Here is a 25,486-nt window from a genome sequence, read left to right on the forward strand (position 1 = left end):
TACATTTCAAAAATATATGTAAAGTGGTGAAATACCCAGGATTCGTCAGTAAAATATTATAAAGACTGAAGTATAGGGAGGGCGGTGCTCTGACCCCCCCCTCCTGGAGCCCCGCCTCCTGGCCCCGCCTCCCACTTACTCCCCATCCCTCCAGGCTCCTGCGGTCTGGACAGACCCAAGGGGTGACCTGGCTCCTTTCCTGCCAGTGGGAGCCACCGACCTCCTGCCAAGGTCCACAAGGGGACTCGACGTTAGCATGCTGCTCTCACAGTACCTGAGTTGGATGGCTTCGAGATGTCATTTCTCTTCCAGCTCTTTGGCGTCTCTGTTTTTGTCTCTTTCCGGTCTTCCTCTGTTTTGCTCTCCCAGCATCTAAAAGTCTCTGCTCCACCACAAGGATGAGCCTGGGGCACCCTGCATCGTCACCCATCTTTCCGCCTTGCTGTCAGACCCATTTCTTCACCACCCATGTCCTATGTAGTTCAGTCAACTCAAAAAAAGTTCTCTTTTGTTTTGTTTTTTTTAATTTATTTTATTTTATTTATTTATGATAGGCACACAGTGAGAGAGAGAGAGGCAGAGACATAGGTAGAGGGAGAAGCAGGCTCCATGCACCGGGAGCCCGACGTGGGATTCGATCCCGGGTGTCCAGGATGGCGCCCTGGGCCAAAGGCAGGCACTAAACCGCTGCACCACCCAGGGATCCCCTCTCTTTTGTTTTTTAAGAAATGTATCTAGTAGCCAGTTATATAATTAGGAAAGAAGCAAAGCCTCAGGCAGATTTATTACAATACTTCATCAAGGGACAGAATTACTTCTGTCTACACTCAAGGAAATGAAAATTAATGTTGTAGCAAGAATATTTTTAAACATTATTTAACAGTAATTAACAATAAACTGGTCCAACCAATAGGAATGGTTACATGAGTTGTGATAAATTCATAAAGCAGAATCACTCTACAACTATTAGAAATCATGCTTTTGAAGACTAATGACAAAAGAAACACACACGATAGAAATTAATAAAGACACATAATTATTTGCAATATGATCTGACTCCATGCAAAATAAAATACATCGGCTATGTTAATAGTGGCCACTTTGGTAGTGAGCTTATAGGTCATTTTTCTCTTTACATATAGTTTCTGTGTTTTTCAATTTTTTACAATGAACATAAATTACTCTAAGAATCGGAAAAAATATATACATAAAAGAAACTATTATATCTAGTTTCTAATTTTAATACCAAGTCCAATTTTTAAAAGATTACCAACAAAAGCTCATCTTTCATGGAAAAAAAATCCTACCACCTCTGAAGATGATACATAATACAGTACAGCAATTTTTTTGCACACTATCACCCTGTGTCAGCAAGATTAGCGATGCTAGATATGATAGTGGTTTACCTTGCCTGATATGATATTGGCTTATCTAGAAAAGAAATAACATGATCATCCGCAACTCCAGTGTAACAGAAAGACCCCTGTCTGAAAATCATCAAAACTTAAGGGGCTTTCAAGGATAAGACCTCATTAGCCCTTTCTAGAAATCAGTAGCCTGTTTCACTGTGAAAGTTCAAAGCAAAACTAGTTCAAAGCTAGTTCCACAGAAGTTGCAGCAACAATGTAAAATAAACCTCAGCAATCATAGGAACAAATCTCCCAGTGTTATCAGACCAAATGCTTTGGAGCCTACTAAGAATTTTAAAAACCTCAATTCAAAGAAATCATGACACATTCTGAAGAACAGCAAGCGAAGTCACTCGTCAGCGGATGAGTTATTATTTCGTTCTCACTTGCTCAGGAAAGGTCACATCATTCATTGCATGGAGTGCTCTAAAATCGAAGAGTTTATAATCAAATTAATCATACCGTTGCTCATAATAAGTACTTTTTCCTCCTTTCCTCCCCCTAGAGCCACGCAGTACAATGCATTTCAAGATCAGTTCATGCTTCCTGAAGAGGCCAACATCTCACGATTCATACTTATTTTTCTACAAACATTAAGAGTCCTTTTTGCGCAGGCCCTTGGTAAGGCCCCAGTAACACAAAGTCCTCAAGGACCCCCGGGCCTGGAGACCTCAAAAGTCACAAACGATGAAGTTCTATAATCTGCTCTGCTAAACATATCATTAACCAGACACGGAAACTAATATTAGCAGCATTTGCTAGAAACACTGCTTTTAAAAGGAACGTTGCTGCCCCCCTTGGCCCCTTGTCACTTCTCCTATATTCTACCCCTTTGTTTTTCAGGGGAAACTTGGTTCAACAGCGAACCCTTAGGCATATCATGGCGGTTTAGAGATGGTTGCTTGGGACCTTTTAACTTTTTATTCCAACATCTGCAATTATTACTTCGAGATAAACATTACATTTAAGAATGGGCACTAATTGAATGGGCACCATTCAATTTCTGTAAAAATGTTGCAGAGTGACCCCCACTTCCCATACATTTGTTACAGTGTGTGTTACAGGAATGATGGCCCCTGACAGTCTTTGATTACCCTTCAAAAAAAGAACAAATCCAGGCACTATTCACATTATCCAATATTTTACAATCAGCTATGCTCATTTACAAACGTCTGTCATATGCCACAAAAATTTTTCTTCTAGAAGCCGGAATAACGAAACCTATAGTTTCACAACACTGAGAAGTGCAAATGGTTAACAGCTGATGTATGTGCATAATTATTTCAAAATAGATGAATAGGAAAATGTTCAGGACTATTTATAACTTCTTCTGCCTTTCCTAGAGTAGTAGAAAATCAGAGAAAGAGAAATAATAAAAGCAAAAAGTAGGAAAGCTATGAAAGCCAGTAAAGACTTTCGGGTGTGAAAAAAGCTGCATTCGGTGCACAGGGTGAATTCCTCTGGACAAAACCGCCCCAAAGTTTCAGGGCCTGGGAAGCCATTGTTGTCAATAATTTTCCTGTAATGCTTCACCGACGGTTTGGGCTCAAACTGGTTTGCAGCATAATGATAGAGGCCAAACTTCGGAGCTGTGCGATCATTAAATGAGTAGGCAAAGTATCCACAAAGATTGATACCATCCAATACGTAGGCTGGAAAAACAAAAGGACAGAACAGTCATTAAAAATGTTTGTAGGCGACACTTAAACCGCATTAGTGAGTGCATCGGGGAAACTTCCAATACCATTTGTTTTTATTTTTTAAAAGTTTTTTTTCAATACCATTTAATAACTAAGTTAGGTTTAACCATAAAGGGCTTCTTTCATGCAAGGACCGATACTGAGCTACGTGTAACATGGTAGGTTTTCCGTAATTAAACCTCCTATGATGGGCTCGGCTTAAATCTTTAGGCACCTGCAGGAGGCAAGAGAGCCGTGAACCCATCCGAGGTAGGGGACAAGGGAGGCCACGGGTTTACAGCTTCAGAGGAGGTGCTAGGGATTGTCCGCTCTTTTCGAGCTGGACTGCATCGTCCCTGGGGGAAGATGCGAGCTGTCTCTTGGACTTGCTCAGCGTGGAAGGCACGGGCAGCACCTTGCGGTGGGAGAGCCAGTGGGTGTGTCCCCTCTTGGCTACCGCGGCCCGGGGACACGGCTTCTAGGGACCGCTGTCGTCGGGCGGGCCGGGCCGGGCCGGGCCGTACCTTTCAGAGCTTCATTTACATAGTTCTGCATGTAATACACCCTCAACGAGTCCTGGGCTGCCCGCGGATCGTCATCTATGCCGTTGGATACGATATACATGGGGAGGTCTCCGTACTTGAACTTGAGCCAGTTGAGCACTTTGCGCAGGCCCCAGGGCACTACGGCCACCTGACTGGGGGAGTTGAGCCAGGTGATGTCGGTCATCTCCTGCACTTCCAGGTAATCATTGTATTTGACTGGGTCTTCCTTTTCCCAGTCCACGAGGATGGTGGTGTAATGGCTCAAGGCCAGGAAGTCAAAGGAACCCCGGATTAGCCTCTTCTCTTCGTCAGTGAAATAGGGCAGGAGGGAATGGTCTCTCCGGGTGAGCCAGTCGCGCATCAGCCGCGGGTAGTCCCCGGAGCCGAAGATGGGCTCGGCCAGCCAGCCGACGTCGAACTCCAGAACCCTCTCGGCCACTTCGCGGTCCTTCTGGGAGGAGGGGCAGGCGGGCTCCACCCAGTCGGCCTGCAGGGCGATGGACACCTTCCCCTGCTGCGAGCCCCGGAACTGCTCGTCGTACACGCGCCAGGCCAGCGCGTGCGCCCGCAGCAGGTTGTGCCCGGCGCGGAGCGTCAGGTTCCGCGTGGGCGGCTCGCGCAGCGTGATCCACACCTTGACGTGGCGGCCCAGGGCGCGGAAGCACAGGCGCGCGTACTCGGCGAACGCCAGGGCGGTGCGCGGGTTCTCCCAGGCGCCGCGCTGGGCCAGCGGCCCCGGCAGGCCCTGGTGCGCGGCGGCGGGGCGCCAGAGCGCCACCACCGGGGTGATGTTGGCGCGCAGGAGCTCGCTGGCCACGCAGCCGTAGTAGTGCAGGGCCGCGTGGTTCACCCGGGACTGGTTGCCCAGCGGCAGGAGCAGGGCCCAGTCCAGCGAGAAGTGAAAATGCGAGACGTGCATCTCCTGCAGCAGGGCCACCTGGGGCCCGATGGCGGCAAAGTCCACGCAGTAGGGCTTCCTCTTCTTGGCCCGCAGCCCGTCCACCTTAATCAGCCTCTTGCTGTGATGGACGTCCCACAGGTAAACGTTCGGGTCGGTAAACTGAGACAGAGTGGTGTCCACCTGCCAGGAGAGGAGGGAGCGTGAGCTTCACCTGCCGCCCTGGAAAGGCAGCTCCGTGCAGTCCCCTCCAGGACGCCAGCAAGCAGGAGGAGCAAAGAGACAAGCCTCTGTAGCAGAAAATGCAATCCGTTACAAAAAAAAAAAAAAAAAAAAAATCCCACTTTTTGATGCCGACTTCTTATACCCGTAGTTCTGACTCTTGCACTGTTACTCTATCGTTTGTTTTCTTAAATCTTAATTTTTACGTGTCATTTCAGATGACAAACATTAATGATTCTCACACCCCTCTGGTCCGTGTTAAGCAAGCAAAAGCAGACTTTTGAACGTCTGTATTTTAAGGAGAAAGCACTGATAATGTGAGGCTCCCAAATTAAAAAGAAAAATAGACAAAAAGATAAAGCGTAAAACCTGAGTTAGAGGCAGAAAATGCAATGATACTTAAAATCAAACCATGCTTCTTAAAATCAAGTTCTAAACTGAAGTTTGCTGTAGGTAGACAGCACGCTAGGTATGTGTAACTATTGTCTTTTGTTGGCATTAGTGTCAAAGACAGAACTCAACAGATTCAATCTGCTGATAAAAATGTTCAAGAATGTGGAAATGAGGAACAATGTTGTCATTTACACATACGGGGCTGTTTGACCATAGTTTCAAATTTTTCCTGAGTTATTTTTCTGTGATGATCATGACACCAATGGCTTTCGATCATCTGATACACTAGCCTCCAAAATGAAAATTGGTATTTAGCAAAAGTGGACAAATTATAAAATGGAAATCACAAAATGTTCCCTCCCCATGTGAAACCATGGGGGAAAATACACACTGGAAGCTCATCCTAAGGATTCACTGACTAAACCAGTTTTCTCTTCAAAAACAGTCTGTTAGAATGAGTCCCTTGGTTTGACCCTCCATATACAAGCAGGGCTCAAACTCCAGTTTGGAATCTCTGGCAGAGGTTTCTTTGCATTCTGCCAGCCTGAGCTGCTGATCCTTTGAAGGGGTCAGTGCTGTGTTTATAAAGGAAAGTAATAAAAACCAGCATGTCAGAGGGAAATTGCTTTCTCTGGAGAATTGTCCCTTGTAGATCACCCACACATGCATTTCCCCTAGTATTGTGGGAATGCTCTAAGAAGTATTTTTCCACTGTGATGCGCCCACAAATCTTGTTTCCTCAGCTTTGCAAGAGAAAATATTTGCATGCTCTTTTGAAGTGAAAGTGTTCATGACTTGAAGGAATTCTCTGGATTATTTTTACAGAGCTCCGAGCTGACTAAATTTGTAACGTTTCTACCACAATTTTTCCAAAATAGGAGCTTTTATTCACTCCATCTGCAAACAAATAGGAGAGACTAAGGTATAATTTCTGGGGGTGGGGGAAATCTATTTCTTAAAAATACAAGTCACCTAGAAATGAGTACTCAGGCATCACTCTATCTAACCTCCATTAATTTGTTGACTTTTCTTTCTTTCTTTCTTTCTCTCTTTCTTTCTTTCTTTCTTTCTTTCTTTCTTTCTTTCTTTCTTTCTTTCTTTTTTTCTTTCTTTTTTTACTTTTCTTAATTAAAAAAAAAGGAAAATAAAGTGGAGCTTTTTAGAAGAAATGGGTATGAAATATATATGTAATATATTACAGAAGAAACTTTCTCCTAATAGTGGCCAATGTTAGAGAAGCTCTATGACCCCAGCATGTAGCAGGTTCTGTACCCCTGTTTACTATGAGCATGAATGGTTAGGAGAAAACAAACCTGTTGCCTGGTTAAATTAGGTCCAGTGACCATGACAGTCCATGTGAACAAGCCAGAGGTCAGACTTCAGACAGATGGTACTCTTACTGGAATATTCTTTTTAAAGTTTTTTAGGATTAATATTAGGAATTTATTTGTATTAGGAGTTTAAAATACTAGCCAAGAGGGAAAAGGATGAATTTCAAAGGTTTAAAAATTACTTCTCAGGGCTTTAACATAATGTATTAAAAGTATAGAGAACAGCTTGTAAATTAAAACATACACACACACTCCTCAGAACTGCCCTACCAAAAAACTTGTTTTCAATTTGCCAGTTAGGAAGTTAACTTAAGAAGGGCACTGCCAAAACAATGCAGTGCTCAAGGTGAAAAGAAAAAAGAACAAAAAAGCAGTTGCAACCTTTTCCCACTAGAGAGCTTCTGGAGATGTTCAGCCACCATGGGTTTGAGAATGAGTTAGTTTGTGTTTGGCTGGTTGTGTGTAGGAGAGACTGGGGGGCTCTGCTGTATGAAGGAATAGGGACCCCCCCGCCCCGCAACTGAAGAAGTAAAAACGGCAGGGCAACCTCCCAGGAAGGGTCCAGGACTGATGCATGGCTGGCATCAGATCAAATTCTAAAACAAGTGCCCTTAAGGAGTAGAAAAAGCAATCCTCTCCCCATCTCCCTTCCTCTTCACTTATTGCATCAGACCAGAGTTTCTCTGATCTCTCAAGGAAATAGGTTGTACTCTTAAAACTTGCTCACTACTTACCAGCTCCCAAGACAAACACAGTCCAGGGATGAGGAACAGAGCAGGAGGGAAGGGGCTCCCTGCAGTGTCTTGCAACTCCCCGAGTTCACACTGTCTGCACAGAGATGCTGTCGGAAACTTTACTGCATGTAAAACTGAACTGGGAATTACCTGCCTGGGCATGGGCTGCTATCAGACGTCAGGGCATAGCACGAGTCATCAGGGACAGGGCCGGGCAGGGAGTGGGGCCGGGGGCCGGGCAGAAGGTCGTGAGAGAGAACACAGACCAGGGACCAAGCTACCCTCAGCAGGGGAGGAAGGAGGGATGGGGAGCCCATCACCCTCCCTTTGTCCCCTTGTCCCCTTCCTCCTCACCAGCAGCCTATTTGAGCCCCACTGTGGATCTCACAGGAGAGAAATTAAGAAAGGGAAGTTCCAGGAACAGAGGCTGAGGGGGAAGGAAAGAAGAGAAGGGAAGAAACCCCCAAACCCAACAGGGCAGAGCTGCAAGTATTGCTCCTGCACTCAGATATCCTTGCTATCTGTGTCTCGCAGTCACCTTTTAAATATAAGAAGGGATATGAATCTGAGACTGCCCTTTAAACTCACTGTGGTCTGCGAAAGACCTAAGAATTATACACCTCAGCAAAAAAATATATTCAGGATACTGTTGATTTATTTCCTTCGATACTTACAAGAAAACAGCAACCCATTTCAACTAAAAGATCTTTCCTCAGGTCTGAGTATCCTAAATACTTCTTTGGAACTGAAGGGTAACAGAATATGCCACCCCAAAATGTGACTGTGGGAACTCAGGGCCTACCATCCCAAACTATGCCCCTCTGCTATACTGATTATTGTGAGCTGCAGGGCTCAAAAATTATAGCAAATGCAGGGAAAGGCTTTCTCTGAGCTCCCCTTACCTGCCTGAAGACAGATCCTCCCAAAGGAACTCAGTTGTCATCAGTCCCCTCCCAGGAGTTTCCTCACCTAGGCAAGGTGGAGTCTTGTCACAGAAAAGGAGACCAGAGGTCACCACAACACACAGATGGGCTGTGTCACAGACTATTGTGGTTTCCATCTATTCTTCTAAGGGCCCATTCATCTTTCCTGAAAATTGTTTCTTCTTCCCTAAGAGACCCATATCCCACCCTAGCTTCTGGCCTTTTCTATTAAGATGGTATGTAAGCCCGAATCCTAAATCACCTCAAGTATTTACGCATTTTTCTCTGAGTATCTCCCATGTATATGTAAGCTACACATATTAATAAACTTCTGTTTGCTTTTCTTTTTTATTTTTAAAGATTTTATTAATTTATTTATTTATTTATTTATGAGAGATACAGAGAGAGAAGAGACAGACAGAGACAGAGACATAGGCTGAGGGAGAAGCAAGCTCTCTGAAGGGATCCTGATTCAGGACTCAATCCCAGGACCCCTAGGATCATGACTTGAGCTCTGAGCCGAAGGCAGACACTCAACCACTGAGCCACCCATGTGCTCCTGCTTTTCTCTTGTTAACCTGTCTCTAATTATAGGGTATCTCAGCTAAGAACTCAGAAGGGTAGAGGGAAAGTTATTTTTCCTCTCCTACCAAAGCAATGAATTGGCTAGAAGCACCCGACATGCTAAATACCATTGCTTCTCCATGGGTACCAAACTCTGTCTCTGTCTTGATCTCTACATTCATATTGGTCAGCAACACCCTACCACCACCCTGCTCACTTAGCACCCTGCTCTGTGCACTCCATTATTTGTGTATCCAGCATTTTCCCTCAACAGGCCTTTTTGAAAGCAGGGGTCAACCATACTCATCTCAGTGTGTACTCCCCTCGACGAAGCACCCCCGGCAGTTAACATAGGGCTTTGTATGCTAAACATCCAATAAATGCTACTAAAATATTCCATCAAACTCTAGGAAACCCTTTAGGATTGGAAAGTTAAAAATAATATTGATTAATTAAATAGTAAGTGCTCAATAAATATTGGCTGACCATTTGGATCATTTGGAAGAACTTCCTTACCACTTCAATGACCAGTTTCAGAAATGAAATTTTGTGCAATGAATCATTGGAGCAAGGGTTTTTATTGCCAATGGGCTTGTGCAACAGGGCACAGCTATGCCTCCGGAGGGGACAGAGATGTCCTGATGTTCCTGCCTCAAGCTCAGCGGCTCCACTGAGACCTGAGGTACTGTGTTACATCTTGTTTATGGAAGAACCCACCTGCTTTTAAAAAGCACTGTGAAAACCACTGTGTTAAAAGGGAGTATTTTATCTTTTTTAATATTTTTTCAGATCTTAAGTAGTCATATATTTTAAATATGTTCTTCCTTTGGGGCTGATTTAAGGTGCAAGATAAAGCTAGGAAGGTTTTTGGAAAGAAGGGTGCAAATTCCAAGCTGTGCCCTTACTATGCTCATTAAGGATCCGCCTTTGGCCTGAAGAATGGACAATGTGCCATGATAACCTAAGAAGGAAGCACTACTTACTAGTGATAGGGCTTGGTGAGACTGCTCATTGGTTTTGTCAGCTGACTTACTTGAATGTAGTTGTCAACAATTCCCCAAGCAAAGTCACAGGGAAATGTCCCTTCTAGGGGCTGATTTTCAGGTAAAGGAGGGAAGCCATTTTTCTCTATCAGCTTTTGGTAGAACAAGGCTGAAGACTTTGGCAACAGTTTCTTATCCTGGCTTAGAAAGTCCACGTAGAAGAGTCCACGTCTGATGCTGTAGCCTCTGTGCCACTCGAAGCCATCCATAAGGGACCACGCTGTGTATCCGATGACATCCACCCCATCCAGCCTGATGGCTGCAAAGAGAAGAAAGGACAAAAACAACATGACCCTTAGCTGGGCACTCACAATTCAAGAGCATTTGAGGGGTTTACTATATGTGGAAATAAGTTACATACAATGCTTAGTGTTTGGTAAACCTATGACCTTTTTTACTAATGAAAAGCTGCCACACCTGGATAATTCTAGAAATAAGTGTCTTCACAAATAGGATGGCCTCCAATATGTTTTTTGCTTGAAATATTTTTATTTCTGTTAGGTGGTCTTTGGGCCAGAGACGTGTCTTACTTCATCTTCTATTCTAGCATTGTGTCTGCTGCAATAAATGAATAAAACCTTTCAAAGCACGACCACTGGAATGTTTTCTTCAGAAAGTGTTGACATTCCTTTTTCTTTAAAAATTATTTTATTCAGTGCAAATAGTAAGAACCCAAAAATATACACAGAGATCTAGATATCAGGGGATTTACTTAATCCTTAATACCATCTGAAAATCTAGAGTAGTGGGGTGCCTGGGTGTCTCAGTGGTTGAGCATCTGCCTTTGGCTTGGGTCATGATCCTGGGGCCCTGGGATTGAGTCCCATGGGGCTCCCTGTAGGGAGCCTGCTTCTCTCTCTGCCAATGTCTCTGTCTCTGTGTGTCTCTCATGAATAAATAAATAACATCTTTTTAAAAAGTAAAAAATAAAAATCTAGAGTAGTAACTGAAAATCTGGTTACTTCACACATCATAACCCAGTTTCTCATTGACAAAGGAGTTTTAAAAATGCATTTAAGTTCCTCATTGACAAAATGAGTTTTCAAAATGCATTTAAGGCCCCAAATAAGAAAGATGTTATATAAGTGCATTCCTGCCATTGCCAAAATGATTTTCTGCATTATGATTAAAAACTATAAAAACTATAAATTCATGTAGTTTATTACAGATCATCTGAAAGATTGTTTTTCCTGTGGATTTTGGCAGGAAATTAGAATTTTACCCCCAGTCCTACCTTTTAAGGTTTCCATTATGAATTTTTTGAGGTAATACATATATTTGGCATCATCTCTCTTGGTGGTCCCTGAGACAAACCAGCCATTTTCCACAATAAATATTTGAGGGTGGTTATATTCAAGGTCAATCCAAGAAAGGAGTTGCCTCAGGCTGGGAGATTCTAATTGGTGGAACTTCATATGAGGGTCCAAGAGTTGAAAACTCAAAGTTGGTCCAAAAGAAAGAGCAAAAAAGTCAGCTGTTCCCTTGATGAACTTTTTCTCAGATTCAGTAAAAACAGGCAGAAGAGATGACAGGTTATTCTTCATGCTCTCAGGATAGTCACCATCAATAAATATGGGCTTGGCAAACCAGCCTAGTACAAAGTCAAGAGATTTTTGACATTCTTTGATGCTATGGTCGGTCATTCTTCGAGGATTGATCCAGTGGGAGCTTAGGGCAATGGATACCTGGCCTCCCTGAGTTGGGCGGAAAGAAGTATTGTAGAGATGCCAGATTTTGGCGTGAGCCTATAAAGAGAAAAGCCATGGTGAATTTCTCTGATTGTGAGAAGAAATATAGTACATTTTTGAATCCCCAACTCTATTGGTATCTGTTTCTCATCAAGCCTAACCTAATGAATAACCCCACAGAGTTTAACAGTCACCTGGAAACAATAAATTATTTTCAGAGTTAGGTCAGCCCACAGTAAGCTGCTACCATGACCAGAATTGTTTCCATTGTTTTTCGGTAGCCAGCGGAAAATGTGCATTTCTTGTCTTGAATGCAAAGTGATTATTCATACTTTGAAAAGTTAATGAAATAAGAATTTGTTATAATATCTTACTACTTAATTGACTTTGGATTTTGTAATTTTTCATTAATAGGCCTCATGAAAGGAACCAATCTTACATTATGATCACACCAGGACTTTCTAAACAGGATTATATTTATTTTTATCCTAAGAGACTGGGAGTTTTCGAGTTGACTCAAATTGTTGGAGTCATTTTAATATTTTGTGTGCATGTCTCACAGCTAAAATTCTAACACATGTTCCCACAACCTTTGTTCTTCCCTAAGAAGAATCAGCACAATAAATTAAAGGACCAGCTCCAATATCTAACCTTGGCCCATCCTCTGGAACTCAGACAGTGCTGGTTTTCTCACCAGGTGCAAGGTACGAGCCAAGAGCAAGAATCACCCACGTACAGCCTCAGGGAGATCAGATGTCCATTGTTAGCACTCAGCTGGGAGTTTCCTACATCAATGAAATGGGCTTTGCTTCCTTAAGATTAACTTTATACTCCTGTAAAATCCAACTGACTTCTGGTATCTTATTTTTACTTGTTTTCCTTTTATTTACAAAGACTAGTGAGGATTGCAGGGTTTTTCCTCCCTTGCTTGAATCAAGTTTCTCTTCACTTTAGAATTTGTTGATTTACTCCCGTTATTTTTCTACAAATACAAGAGTTGTTTATCAGCCTTTTACTCCCCTAATGTAACCTCCCTGAAAACCCCATTCCAATTCTCTGTTTGACTCATATACTCCAAAATGATCATGCCAATTTCATCCCACTCCCTGGGCCTAAGAAGCTCATTCACTCAGTATGTCAGATATCCTCTTCATTTCTCCTAAATATTCTTCTCATGGTTCATTTCAGTGCAGGTGTCCAAGAATGATCTCATCACTGTTCTTATGAGTTCAGCCAAATATTTCAGTGGAATAAAACAGTTTACATCTAACTTTCATTTTTAGTTTCTTAGTAAATATCTACTGTGTTTCATTCCACTGAATATATTTTTTTTCATGACCTGAAGCAGCTACCCATATGCTAAAAAGGAAATGAAGAATAAAAAGTGAATCAGAAGAATAGTGGCATTTGCCCACGTGGTTCAAGAAAACTGGAGCTCAGTTGGGCTAGGTTGCTGGCTCTGTGACGTCTCCCACCTCTATCTTCCTCACCTGTACCACCTGATCAGTCTCTTCACCATTGTCAAGAAATCTCACCAATGCCATTTAACAGTTAAGCAGAAAAGGAAGGGAGCAGCTTAGGCTAGTCCTCAGGATATTAGACCACAGCATTTTCTTAACTAGGTCCATTGAGGCCCATAGACACTTATGTCTTAAATTTAACAGACATGCTCAATAGAACAAATATCGTGATGGAGAATCTAAGAAGCCAGGCAGGAGTGAAAGCAACCCGAGAACTTCCTAATCTGGGCCAGTTTGGCAGGTAGCTGAAGTGGGAGTCATACAACAGAATGGCCTACACTAATGCACCATTCCTCTAACCTTGGATACTTTGACACCACGCAGAGGAGGTCTGGCGAGGAAATGAATGCCCTGGCCACATGGTAGTGTACACACAGTCTTTAATGTCAGATAAAATTCCTGCTCCATTACTTTTTTGTGTGTGCCTTTAACCGTGTTACATAACCTGGTCAGGTGAGGCTAACTTCCTTGTGTCTCCCACAGGGATGTTATGAGGACTAAATAATCTACATAGAACACCTAACACAGAGTTTGAACATGGGAAGGTCTCCATGAATGCTTATTCCTTCTCTACCTAAAGGTTGAGCAGGCCAAAAAAGGAAAGCTTAGCCCATAAAGCATAGAATACCACCTGCTATGGAATTCAGCTTAAGTACAGCCAAGTTATGTAGTGATACCATCAAGGGATTGGATTAGAAGAGACTTAGGTTTGGATCAAAACTCCTGCATCCATTAGCAGTGTGAACCTCAGTTACTTCTGTACAAATAGGAATAGAAGGTATTCTCTTGCAGGGACATGATGAAGATGAAATGATAGGATGCAAGTAAAAGTGTCTATGAAGTAGTTGATTATTTTAGAGAAGTGTAAATTTGCAGCATTGGGAAGTTGATGATTAATTTTATGTGTCAACTTGATTGGGCTGAGGGACTCCCCAGATAGCTGGTCAAACATTTGTCAAGGGTTTAGCTAAGCTGCACCACAGTAATGCTGCCTCAGCATCCATTTTGTTGGGCCAAGGGACTTAAGGGACCTTAAACTGACACTAGCCCCTCCTACGTGTGCATGCCCTAGACAGCAGCCTGCAGGGTCACAGGCAAATGTAAGATCCTGACATGACCTCCTGAATAGCGCTTGTGATCCACAAGCCCCCTCCCTCCCCTCTACCTATAGGCTCTTTCCATAGACCCTCCTGGGACTTACCAGAATCTGTTTTTTTATTTGAATTGACCAGTCTGGCCCTAACCTAGGAACCTTAATAAAGGCCTATATTTAGATCCTGCCTCTATCTTTGTCTGTGCTCTGCCTGATCCCGCCAAGTGGCCCCTTAAGGGCCGTATACCTCCTTCAGGACCTGTGAGTCACAAATTTTTCAATATCAAGTTCTCCGTTGTTGAACTGAGGCTCACCAAACAGCACTGTGCTCCACTTAACAAATGTTAATCGAGCAAATCTTAACCACAGTATCTCTGGGTGTGTCTATGAGGGCCTTTCTGGAAGAGATTAGCATTTGAATTGATAGGCTGAGTAATGGTCACCCTCATCAAGGCGGGTTGGCATCATCCAATGCTTTGAGGAGCTGAAGAGAACAAAAAGGGGAAGGAAGGGTGAACTTTCTCTGGGGAACCCAAACTAATATACAAAGTGTCTTGGATATCACTTGCCTTAAGCACTCACCCCACCCCCAACCCCCTATTTATCAGTTACTTGACTGTTCACCATAGCAACTCAACTTGGTGGTTATCCCATGAGGGGCATCTGCTCCAGGAAGTTCCCCAACTCCCACCACATCCTGCCTGCCACATCCTACCCACATTGAGGGCTGTGCATCCCTCTTCTGGGTGCCCTCCAAGTCTCAGCCATACCTCTCTTGGATCACCTACTGTAGGTAATGATGCCTCCCTGCCCAGACTATGCTCCCTGTGTGTTCCCTCATCCCCTCCCTGGCACGTGTCTGTTGAACTGAACTGAACCCTGCTTCATTCCATTTTCAGATGGTAGATTTAAGTAATCGACTACTATAAGGCCAGGTGTAGGAGGGTCACCACTTAGAGCATAGCAACAACAAAGGATGATTAAGGGGAAAATGGTTATATTTGTTTTTTTGCATTGCTTTCTAATTATTCCAGGTGTGTTAATCTTACATTTCAAAACTGTCATTTCAAGAATTGAGATTTAATAAAGCTATTGACAAGCACTCAGGGAAGTAATTACGGGTGTGCCTAAGAATGTTCACCTTCATACTATTTCTGATTGCAAAATACTAAAAACGATAGAAATGCCCAATATTCAAATATATTCACACTCATATATGCAGTTTTAACACATTATGGTATTACTAAAGATATACTACCATTCAGATATTACAAGTAATGCAGAAGAACATCCATTAACATGGCAAAACTATTTCTAAAATACTGACTGAACAGAAAAGCAGGTTACAAAGCAGTACGTAGAGTTTAACAGTGTTTTTTTCAATTAAAGAAAAACACGTACATAAAAATCTGGAATTATTTATAAGTTGTTAAAAGAGGTTTGTAGCAGGATTGTGGGTGGTATAATTCTCTTAAATTTGCTTATCTATATTTTTCATTTCCTACCATATACATGTATTGCTTTAGAGGTAAGAAAAAACCTTAAAATTAAAGAAAGGAAAATAGCTCATAGGAGCTGCACAGATGACCCTGCTGAACTGTCCATGATGGTTATCTGAAAGCCATGATCTAAATAATCTCTGCCTAACTGTTCTCTGTTGTTCTCTGCTTCAGATCCTGAGTCCTAGGCACATTGAACCTTCCACGAAGGTCTGAAATCCCCTAGGCTTTCATGCCTTCATAGGTACAGCTCTCCCAAGTTTTCCTATCCCTGGTAACTCCAGCCTCACCTCACTTCAAACCTCAGCTCAAGCATCACCTTTCTGAGAAGTCCTCCCTGACTTCTTCCCTCTCTCTGCCCTTCGGTGTCCATTCCATGTGTCTCCATGGCTGGCCTCTGTCAAAGATCTTCACCAAATTGTCTTGCATTCACTTAAGTATCTATATTGTAGGTATTTTCAAGGCACTGACTGGGTCTTTTATCTCAGATTCTAAAAATGTCTGGGTGCAGAATAAGTATAATAAATATATATGGAGGAATGAAGGCTGGAAGTAAGAACCAGATCAGAGTTTGGGACAGCAGCAAACATTTTTCTGGTCCAGAATAGGAAAACTCTTTCATAAGATATCCTGGTTGTATTTTATTTCTGAGACCTTGAAAGACAGAGAGCTTTTAGGCACACACCATTAAGAAAATAAATTAGAAGGAATTTGGCCTCTGAGAATAATACTGTATTGTCTCAAAATGTACTAGTGATCCATTTTGGGACATAAGACACTGGTGTGTGATATCCTCTTCACTTCCTTCCCAGCCTCAGTGTTGAATGTGAAATCTACATTCTGAAAAAACAAGGGGAAAAAAATCAATCTCCTATTCCTTTCTGCCAATCAGCTAGTATCACTAAAGCTTAGAAGTCAGCTGAAATACTCTGAATTCCATAGCACATATAAACATTCTCTTTCACGTTAAATAACTCCTTGTCATTTACTTATTTGTATCCTTCACAGAGCCCAATGGAAAGTTTCACACAAATTGGGCAGTTTGAAAATAGTGAGGGAAGGAAAACATAGGAAGTGGGCTTCATGTCCATTTCAGCATCCTGCCTTGGTTCAGTTTCCAGATCTGGGTGAGGAAAATGAAACCCAAGCAAGCAACACATGGTAGCATTGCAGAGCTGAGAAGGCAAAAGGCAGCAATATAAAAATGAAAATTTTATCAAGTGTGATTAACAATATTAATTCTATGTAAACTAGGATCTACCTAGATCACGATGAATAATCTTTAGAGAAACCACAAAAATATATTAAACATTTACCTTAAAAGCCAATAGAATAACAAAAGTGAAATACTGAAAAATACAAATTTTTTTTAAGGATCCCTAAAGAAAGAAACAAATAAAACCAATGAGATAAGTAGAAAACAAACAGCAAGATGATAAGCATAAATATCAATCCTACTAATAATTACTCAAATAAAAATAGACAAAAAATGACTACTAAAAGACAGATACCGTTAAACTAGATTTTGAAAAGTACGTTCCAACTATGTTCTGTGTAAAAGAAACACACTTCAAGCATAAAGCCTCAGATAGGTTAGACAGATTAAAAGAAAAAGGATGCGAAAAGATATATCATGGAAATGGCAAGCATAAAAAAGCTGGCATGGGTCTATTACTAATGAAATAGACTTCAAAACAAGAAGGGTTACAGAGACAAGGATGGGCATTTCATAATGATTTGGTTTGCTTGGCCAACCCTTTACCAGTAAAAATTGCTCTGATTGGCCAAGACCAGTTACTGAACCAATCATTGTCAAGAAGAATGATATCACTATGATGAATTCAAACCAGTTAGGATCCATCCCCGGAGCTGAACTCTCACAAGCTGGCTGAGTTTTACAGGCTGCCTGGAGAAAGCATAGCTACTGCTCAGGCTAAGGGCTCAGGTGAACCATCCTGTGGAGAGCAGGCTTGGGCTGACGTAGAATGCAGTTGTGCTCCCAGGAAAGGCTATCATTCTTATTGTTCTCCACTTTCATGATCAAAAACAATTCAGTTTGGTATGGTGATGATGTTAACTAGACTTATTGTGTTGATCATTTTGCAATACATACAAATATTGAACACCTGAAATTAATATAATGCTATATATCCATTATATCTCAAAATTTTTTTCTAATAATTAAAAATGATTTAAAAACAAAAAAAAATGGTCATATTCATCAAGAAGATACAATTCTAAGTGCCTTGATATCAGAGCTTTAAAATACACAAAACAAAAACTCAGAGAATTTTAAAAATAAATAAATCAAGAATTACTGTTGGAGATTTCAACTCCTCTCTCACTAATTGATTGAATAGCAAAAAACATCAGTAAGTACACAGACTGCCAAAAGAATACTGTAAACCAGCCCTCATTGACATTTATATCAACACTACACTAAACAATATTTTCAAGTATACATGACATGTTTATGAATATAAACCATATCCTGGACCATAAAATAAATTTCAAGAAGATCAATATGTTAAAATCTTAAAAAGAATGTACTGTGATCAGAATGGAAATAAATTTAAAAATAAAAAAATGTATTTGTAGAAAATCCACCAAATATTTGCAAAGTAAACATAAACCTCTGAATAACCTATAGGTCAAAGAATAGATCAAAAGGGGCATTAGAAAACATTCTAATGTTTTAGTAAAACATCAAATCGAAAGATAGTAAAACCATCAAATCGAAATTTGTAAGGTGCAGCTAAAACAGAACTTAAGGGGAAATTCATTGCTTTAAATATTAATATTACAAAAAGAGAGTGATCTAAATCTCAAGGACCAAAGTTTCCACCTTTAGAAGTTAGAAAACAGAAGAGCAGATTAAAACCAGAGTAATTAGAAGCAAGGACATAAGATAAAAGCTAAAATGAATGAAATAGAAAATCAGTAGAGAAAATTAACAAAAGCAATGTTGTTTCTTTAAGATAGTAATAAAATTCTTACAAACCTGCTATGGCTTAGGAAGAAAAAAAATCTAGAAAATACAAATAACAATATAAGAAAACAGGAGTTAGCCCTGCAAATATTCAGACACTAGCAGGATAAAAAGAAAATATTATGAGCAACTTTATGAAAAAAATTTGACAATGTAGCCATAAAATGCACAAATTCCATGAAAAATACAACTACTCAAACCTGACATAAGAAGATAAAGAAACTCATAATTTATCTATATCAGGCAAAGAAATCAAATTCATGATCAAAAATCTTTCAATAAAGAAAATTGTAAACCCAGATAATCTCACTAGTGAGTTCTAGCAAACATTTAAGGGGAAATAAAAGCCCACCAATTCCACAAAAACTCATTTAGAAAATAGAAGACAGACTATTCTCAATTCAATCTATGAAATTAGTATAACAGTGATACAAAAATCTGCCAAAAAATATAGGAAAAGAAAATTAGAAACCAAATATCCCTGAAATATATATGCAAAAATCCTTGAAAGAATTGGAGATCAAACACACAATATTTAATGAACCAAAAGAGAGACGGGGTAGCCATACTAATATAGTCAAACTATACTTTTCAGTAAAAAATTATTGCAAGAAGGATGCCTGGGTGGCTCAGTGGTTAAGTGTCTGCTTTTGGCTCAGGTCATGATCCCAGCATCTGGGATCGAGTCCCACATCGGGCTCCCTGCAGGGAGTCTTCTTCTGCCTCTGCCTATGTCTCTGCCTCTCTCTTCTCTGTGTGTCTCTCATGAATAAATAAATAAAATCTTTAAAAAAATTGTTGCAAGAGACAGAGAAAAACATGACCTATGGGAAGAGGGTCAGTCCATCAAGAATTTATAGCAGTTATAAACATATGCACACTAACAGGAGAACAAAATTAATAAAGCAAAAATTGATAGAACTGAAGGAGAGATACATAATTCAATAATAATTGTTGCAGACTTCAATACTCCACTTTCAATAGTGGCTAGAAAATCTAGACAGCAGGTCAACAAGAAAACAGAAGCCTTGGACATTACTATAAGTCAGAACTAACGGACATACAGAACAGCCCACCCAACAAAAACAGAAAGACATGAGACATTCCCCAGAATTGACCATATGTGAGGACCCAAAAGAATTCTTTTTTCTTTTTTTAAGATTTTATTTATTTATTCACAAGAGACACACACAAAGGGGGGGGGGGCGGGCAGAGACACAGGCAGAGGGAGAAGCATGCTCCATGCAGGGAGCCTGACATGGGACTCGATCCCGGGTCTCCAGGATCAGGCCCTGGGCTGAAGGCGCTAAACCGCTAAGCCACCCGGGCTGCCCCCCGAAAAGAATTTTTAATAAATTTTAAAAGCCTGAGGTCTGGCAAGAATGTGGCAAACCATATAGAAAGTAAAGGAGGCAGGCAGTTCCTAAAGAGATCCTTAATAAATTTTAAAAGTATCTTCTCTAACCACAGTGAAATGAAAAATCAGTAGCATTCACAAATATGTGGAAATTAAAGAACACATTCTTAAAAATGAGTGGGTCAAAGGAGAAATCACAGGGAACATTAGAAAATACTCAGAGAGAAATAAAAATCAAACCACAACATGCCAAGACTTTTGGGATGCAACAAAAGTAGCACTTAGAGGAAATTTTATACCTGTAAGTGACCACATTAAAAAAGAAATACCTCAAATCAAGAACTTAACCTTCCACCTTAAGAAAACAGAAAAAAAAAAAAAAAAAAAAAAGAGCGAAATAAACCTACAGCTGGCAGAAAAAGGGAAATAATAAAGATTAGAGTAGATATAAAGATAGACAAGATATCTAGGCAATTATCTGACAAGTTATCTAGACTAAGAAAAATAGAAGACTCAAATTACTAAAATCAGAAACAAAAGTAGGGATATTACTACTGATCTTTTCTGTATATCTACTTCCATAATAGGAGGATTATCAGAGAATACCATAAAAGTTGTATGCCAACAAATAAGATAACCTAGATGAAATGAACAAATTCCTGGAAATACACAAATTACCAAAGTGGCTGAAGAAGAAAGAGAAAAAGGAGAAAGATACCGTTTTTTAATGTTCAATTCTGCCTTTTGTTGTATTATTTCTTTATTGTTTAAGCTAAGACCTCTGGTACAAGTTTGGATAGGGGAGATACCATGTTTATGGATTGGAAGATTCAACACTGGAAGTTATATATCCTCCCCAAACTGATTCCTAGATTCCCCATCATCCCAACAGAATCCCAATATAATATATATATAAATACCAATAATATATATATAAAATATATAATATATATAATATATATATAATAAGGACAAGAATAGCACATTCATATTCTTTCGGGGATTAAATATGTCAGTAATAATAAATAAATCAATAAATAAATAAATAAATCAGTATATAAAAAGCACTTATAATTGTGACTGGCCTGGCTGGGTAAGTTTATTATTCAAGTGTGGTAGCAATGTGATTTATGATTTTTAAAAGATCACTGGCTGCTATGTGGCAAACTGACTCCAGGAGGGCAAGACAGGAGCAAGGGAACCAGTTAGGCAGTTATTGTGTTGGTCCAGGCAAAAGATGATGTTGGTTTGGTCCAAAGGAGATAGTGAGAAGTGGCCAGATTTAGGCTATCATTGAAGGTGGAATCAGCTAAACTTGCTGCTGAATTATACATGACTTTCAAGGCAGGGAAAGAATCAAGGACAACATAGAAAGCAACCAGTAAGGGATTGGTGAACGAGAGTGATCAAGTTCTGTTTGGGTTGTGGGTCTGATACCTCAGGGAAGATGCCTGGTTGGTGGCTGAGTGGATGAATGGAAAGCTGGAGAAGACATGGATGATATTAACCATCATTCAAATACATTTCAGAGGTTACACTGAAAAGGGTTTCTTCTGGCTATCATTCCTTAGATTTTTCTTTAAATGAAATGGAATAATTCTTAAAGGATTAATTTAATCCTACAAATAATCTTAATTAAATTGAGACCAATAGTTAAAGAACCGAAATGCAGCCCATAAGCAAAAAATAATTCAAACAGCTAATTTGTATCTACTCCCTACCAAAAAAGAGACCTCAAGGTGTTGTCTGGTTCTAAATTGAAGATACATTCTTTTAAGAAAGGTCAAAGGACTAAACAAATTTCAAATCTATATTACATGTCCAAGGACTTTCTTCAGTCACTGCCACCTTGAGCTGTTACACAAGTATGCCAACTACCCAATGTTCCTGTTTGTAGACCAAGTTAACCATCTTATTTCTATCAGCACAGCTCTGTAGATTATAAACTGCAGTTCTTTCAGATAGAATTTCAAGCAGCCTTTATAAACAACCATCTAAAAGAGTACAAGAATAATCTCCAAAACAAAGCCATCTATAATTTTCTATGCATAAGAATACCGTAACCAGTAGTCTCTGGGCACAGCTCTCCAAACATCATCCAGGACCTGTCTCCATCATCTGGGCCCCAACCTACACCCAGAGCCTCACATCCACCTCCCCTGACACCCAGTCAGACAGATGTATGGAAGCAGGCAGCAGCTGACCTTGTTTGCCTTTACTGCAGACTTCTTAGCAAAGTCAATATGTAGAATTTCAACTCTGAGCACCAAGCCTCATGCCTCTCGAAAGTTAAGAGGAAAAACTAGTACAGTTTCACACCCAAACGAGTTTCATATCTCATCACTTCCCAACCCAACTCTTTTACCATAGAGGAGTCAATTTCTTGAAAGCTCTCACACAGGGCTGTCCCTTGGATGAGAATCCATCAATCCTGAAATGACGTTCTACTTTTCCTTCATTATCTTATAGCCTTCCCTGCCTTCTGTTCTAGATGTGTTTCTTCAAAAAGAGTCCATAATTAACCCTGCTTACTCTTGGTGCTATTTTCCCCAGTTACTCTGTAAGTGTCCACTCCTTCCAAATTTGGCTCCATTCTCATATCCTCTGTGAAGATTCGTTTGGCTCCCCAGATGCATGTAGACATTCCTTTCCTACCACACCCTGAACATATGTAGTCGGATACCATACTTTGTCATGGTTCTTCATAAATTAGTCTCTCTTCACGAAGACCGTATACTCTACCAATGAGAGTTGAATAGAAACAACCTGAACATCTCACAATGAGATTATTTATTTATTCTTTCAGGCAAATATTTATTGAGTAGCTACTATGTGCCAGACATAGTCCCTAGATGAGGTGAAACGATCTAAAGGGACAACAATAAGGATTCATTGAAATAATCCATGACTAAGAGATTAAATGGAAAAAGTTGTTAGCTACAAATGATCATCAATAATTTTAATAAATTATAGTCAGCTACAGATAACGCATGTGCAGTACTACCTAATTTATGTAAATATACAGAATAAATAGACATAGGACAAGAGTCAATTTCAACTTTAAGATGAATAAACCAAGGCAGACCAATGAGAGATCCTCCCTGAAATTTTTCTGCTGTAGTAGAGGCAAGGGTCTATCCTGCCTCTGGAATAAATCTGGACTTGTTGGCATGGGATGACCCCCTCTGTAAAAAAGACAAGAATATCCAACTGCATGCACACACGAAGGAGGGGGGGGGATGGGGGGAGAGAGAGAGAGAGAGGTTGCCCCCTCCCCCACCCCACAATGGTAATAATTACCTGCAAGTCCAATCCCTGAAGTCCCTGGAGTTGTTTTCCAATTCTTTGAATTATCCATGTCCTTCTAATACAATCCTTTTTCTCCCTTAACCTAGTTTTAGTTGGGTTTGATAATTTGCAAATATGGAATTCCTAGATGCACATATACTCAAATTTGAGATTCGTAAGACCTCACTCAGGTAAAGGTATGCTTTTACAGTTAGGCAAGACAAAGGCCAAGGTTGAGTTTTTAAATCATGGTGTGATTTTGGAATGTTGTTATCTATAATCATTTTGTCTGGATTTTTCCAAAGTAGGTTCCATAAAAGGCCATATTCATAAGTGTAAACTTCCTTCAAATGAAGTAAAAAATATTTCATAACTCAGAGTAAATATAACAATAAATCAGAGATTAAGTTTCTTGCTTCATTTATCTGTATACAACTAATCAACCTCAGTTAATTCATTCTATTTAATACTAAATCATGCTGCCATAAAAATCTGTCCAAGTCACTGATGCTAGGTTGTTAGCAAAATATCCGGCTTGTGACCAGAATCCACCTAGTTCATTAATCACCATGTTCTCAAAGACACAGAGGAGTTCCAATCCCTGAATTTTATATCTCTGTTTTTCTAACAGCAACAAAATGAGAATGGTGAGGGAACAAGTCGGGAGATATCAGGCAAAATGAGAAAAAGAGACAAGAAGATAAGGAATTCAGATAAGGAATGTTTATCATACGGTCGGCAAAAGCATCCTGTGGTTCATCCATCAGCTGGAACCCTTTCAGTAAACATCTATTACTAAAATCACCAATGTAATTCTATAATACCCTCCTGAAACAGCTGCTCTCCAGTTTCAACAAAATTGAGCAAAGCATTTTTCTCATAATAGTCAGCTTTACTTTCTAAATGTTTTACCTCTGCCTCCTCACCTAATTCTCCTGCTCAAAATTATCAACAGCAGATGCCAACTGACTGACTCTCTCTGAGGCTTTAAGATCATTTATCAGTTCACAGGCTCATTTACGGCTGTTTGCTTTCGAAATAATTCAATTCCCCTTGCAGTAGAGAACCCTTCCTCCCTAAAGAAAAAGTGACACGTAAGCATGTGAGGGCTTCTGCATTGTCAGACAAAGTAAAATTACAGAAATATAAAATATGTTTTGTGGAGGGGCACTTGGGTGGCTCAGCTGGTTAAGTGTCTGACTCTTAATTTCGGCTCAGGTCATGATCTCAGGGACATGAGATCGAGCCCCGTGTCAGGGCCCAGCATAGAGCCTGCTTAAGATTCTCTCTCTCCTTCTCAGGGGGGTGGAAAAAATATATATATATATTCTATACACACACACATACACACACACATACATATGTATATATATGCACGTAAATATATTTAAAACATATATATGTATATGTTATGTTTTTATTTTTATTTTTTGTTATGTTTTTATACATACGTATGTGGATATGATATTTTGTTTTTGTTTTTTTGTTGTTTTTGTTGAACATTTGGGGAACAGCTTAAGAAACTGCCATGCGACACCATGGAATGTCGACCAGGCATTACAGCGACCATGACAGCCACTTCTATGTGTTTCCAAATAATACATAAGGTGAAGAGCAGGATTCAATGAAGCCTGTTCACCAGGACTTCCTTGGAACCAAATCAGCAGTTGCATTTGGTTGCTGGAAGTTGACTGTTTCAAAACATTGCCGTATTTCAATATATTGTCAATATTTTTACATAGACAAGAGGAGGTGGTGGAGGGAGCTGATAAATAGGAAAGGCCAGGCAGTCCTGTCCTGGTGCCCTGTCTCAGGGAAGACACATATACATATGTATGTTTTATGGAGTAGCTAGCAGTAGAAAGTAATTACCCACACTTTCCTTCCCTCTTTCCCATTTGCCTTATGTGCTGGCAGTTTCTACACGGTTTAAATCACAGTTTTTCATGGCAGATTCCAGTCATGACATCAGGTTAGGAGCAGCCACAGCAACTTTGAAAATCCAAGTAGGATAGAACTACCTAGAAATTATCAGAGTGTGCTGTGTATAGTAAGGATAAGTAAGCACTGCTTCATGAAACTTTCATTTCAGTTGTGAATGTGTCAACTTTCTTATTGTGGGTCAAGTTCCAACTATTTGAAAGTCACCGGTCCAAGTTAAGGGATATTTTCATTCAGTAAGTATTTATGGAGCATCTACCTGCCTGGCACAGTTTTAGTACTTAGGGAGACAATAGTAAACAAATCGAACAAAAAGCTCTGCCCTCATGGAGCTTCTATTTTAGCAGAAGAGACAATAATCAGTGAAAGT

General features: G+C 40.3%; 1 protein-coding gene across 1 annotated transcript in view; it reads right to left on the minus strand.

The window, feature by feature from the left end:
- Positions 1-748: 748 nt before the first annotated feature.
- KL (klotho) overlaps positions 749-25,486 on the minus strand; it is a 46,403-nt gene continuing 21,665 nt past the window's right edge. Inside the window, exons 3-6 of the mRNA XM_038574487.1 lie at positions 10,976-11,486; positions 9,732-10,000; positions 3,613-4,714; positions 749-3,061 (exon numbers count right to left, since the gene is read on the minus strand). Coding sequence (XP_038430415.1) covers positions 2,724-3,061; positions 3,613-4,714; positions 9,732-10,000; positions 10,976-11,486 — 2,220 coding nt within the window. The 3' untranslated portion in view covers positions 749-2,723. The remainder of the gene's footprint in view (positions 3,062-3,612; positions 4,715-9,731; positions 10,001-10,975; positions 11,487-25,486) is intronic.

Source organism: Canis lupus, chromosome 25 (assembly GCF_011100685.1).
Source record: "Canis lupus familiaris isolate Mischka breed German Shepherd chromosome 25, alternate assembly UU_Cfam_GSD_1.0, whole genome shotgun sequence".
NCBI classification, from domain to species: domain Eukaryota; kingdom Metazoa; phylum Chordata; class Mammalia; order Carnivora; family Canidae; genus Canis; species Canis lupus.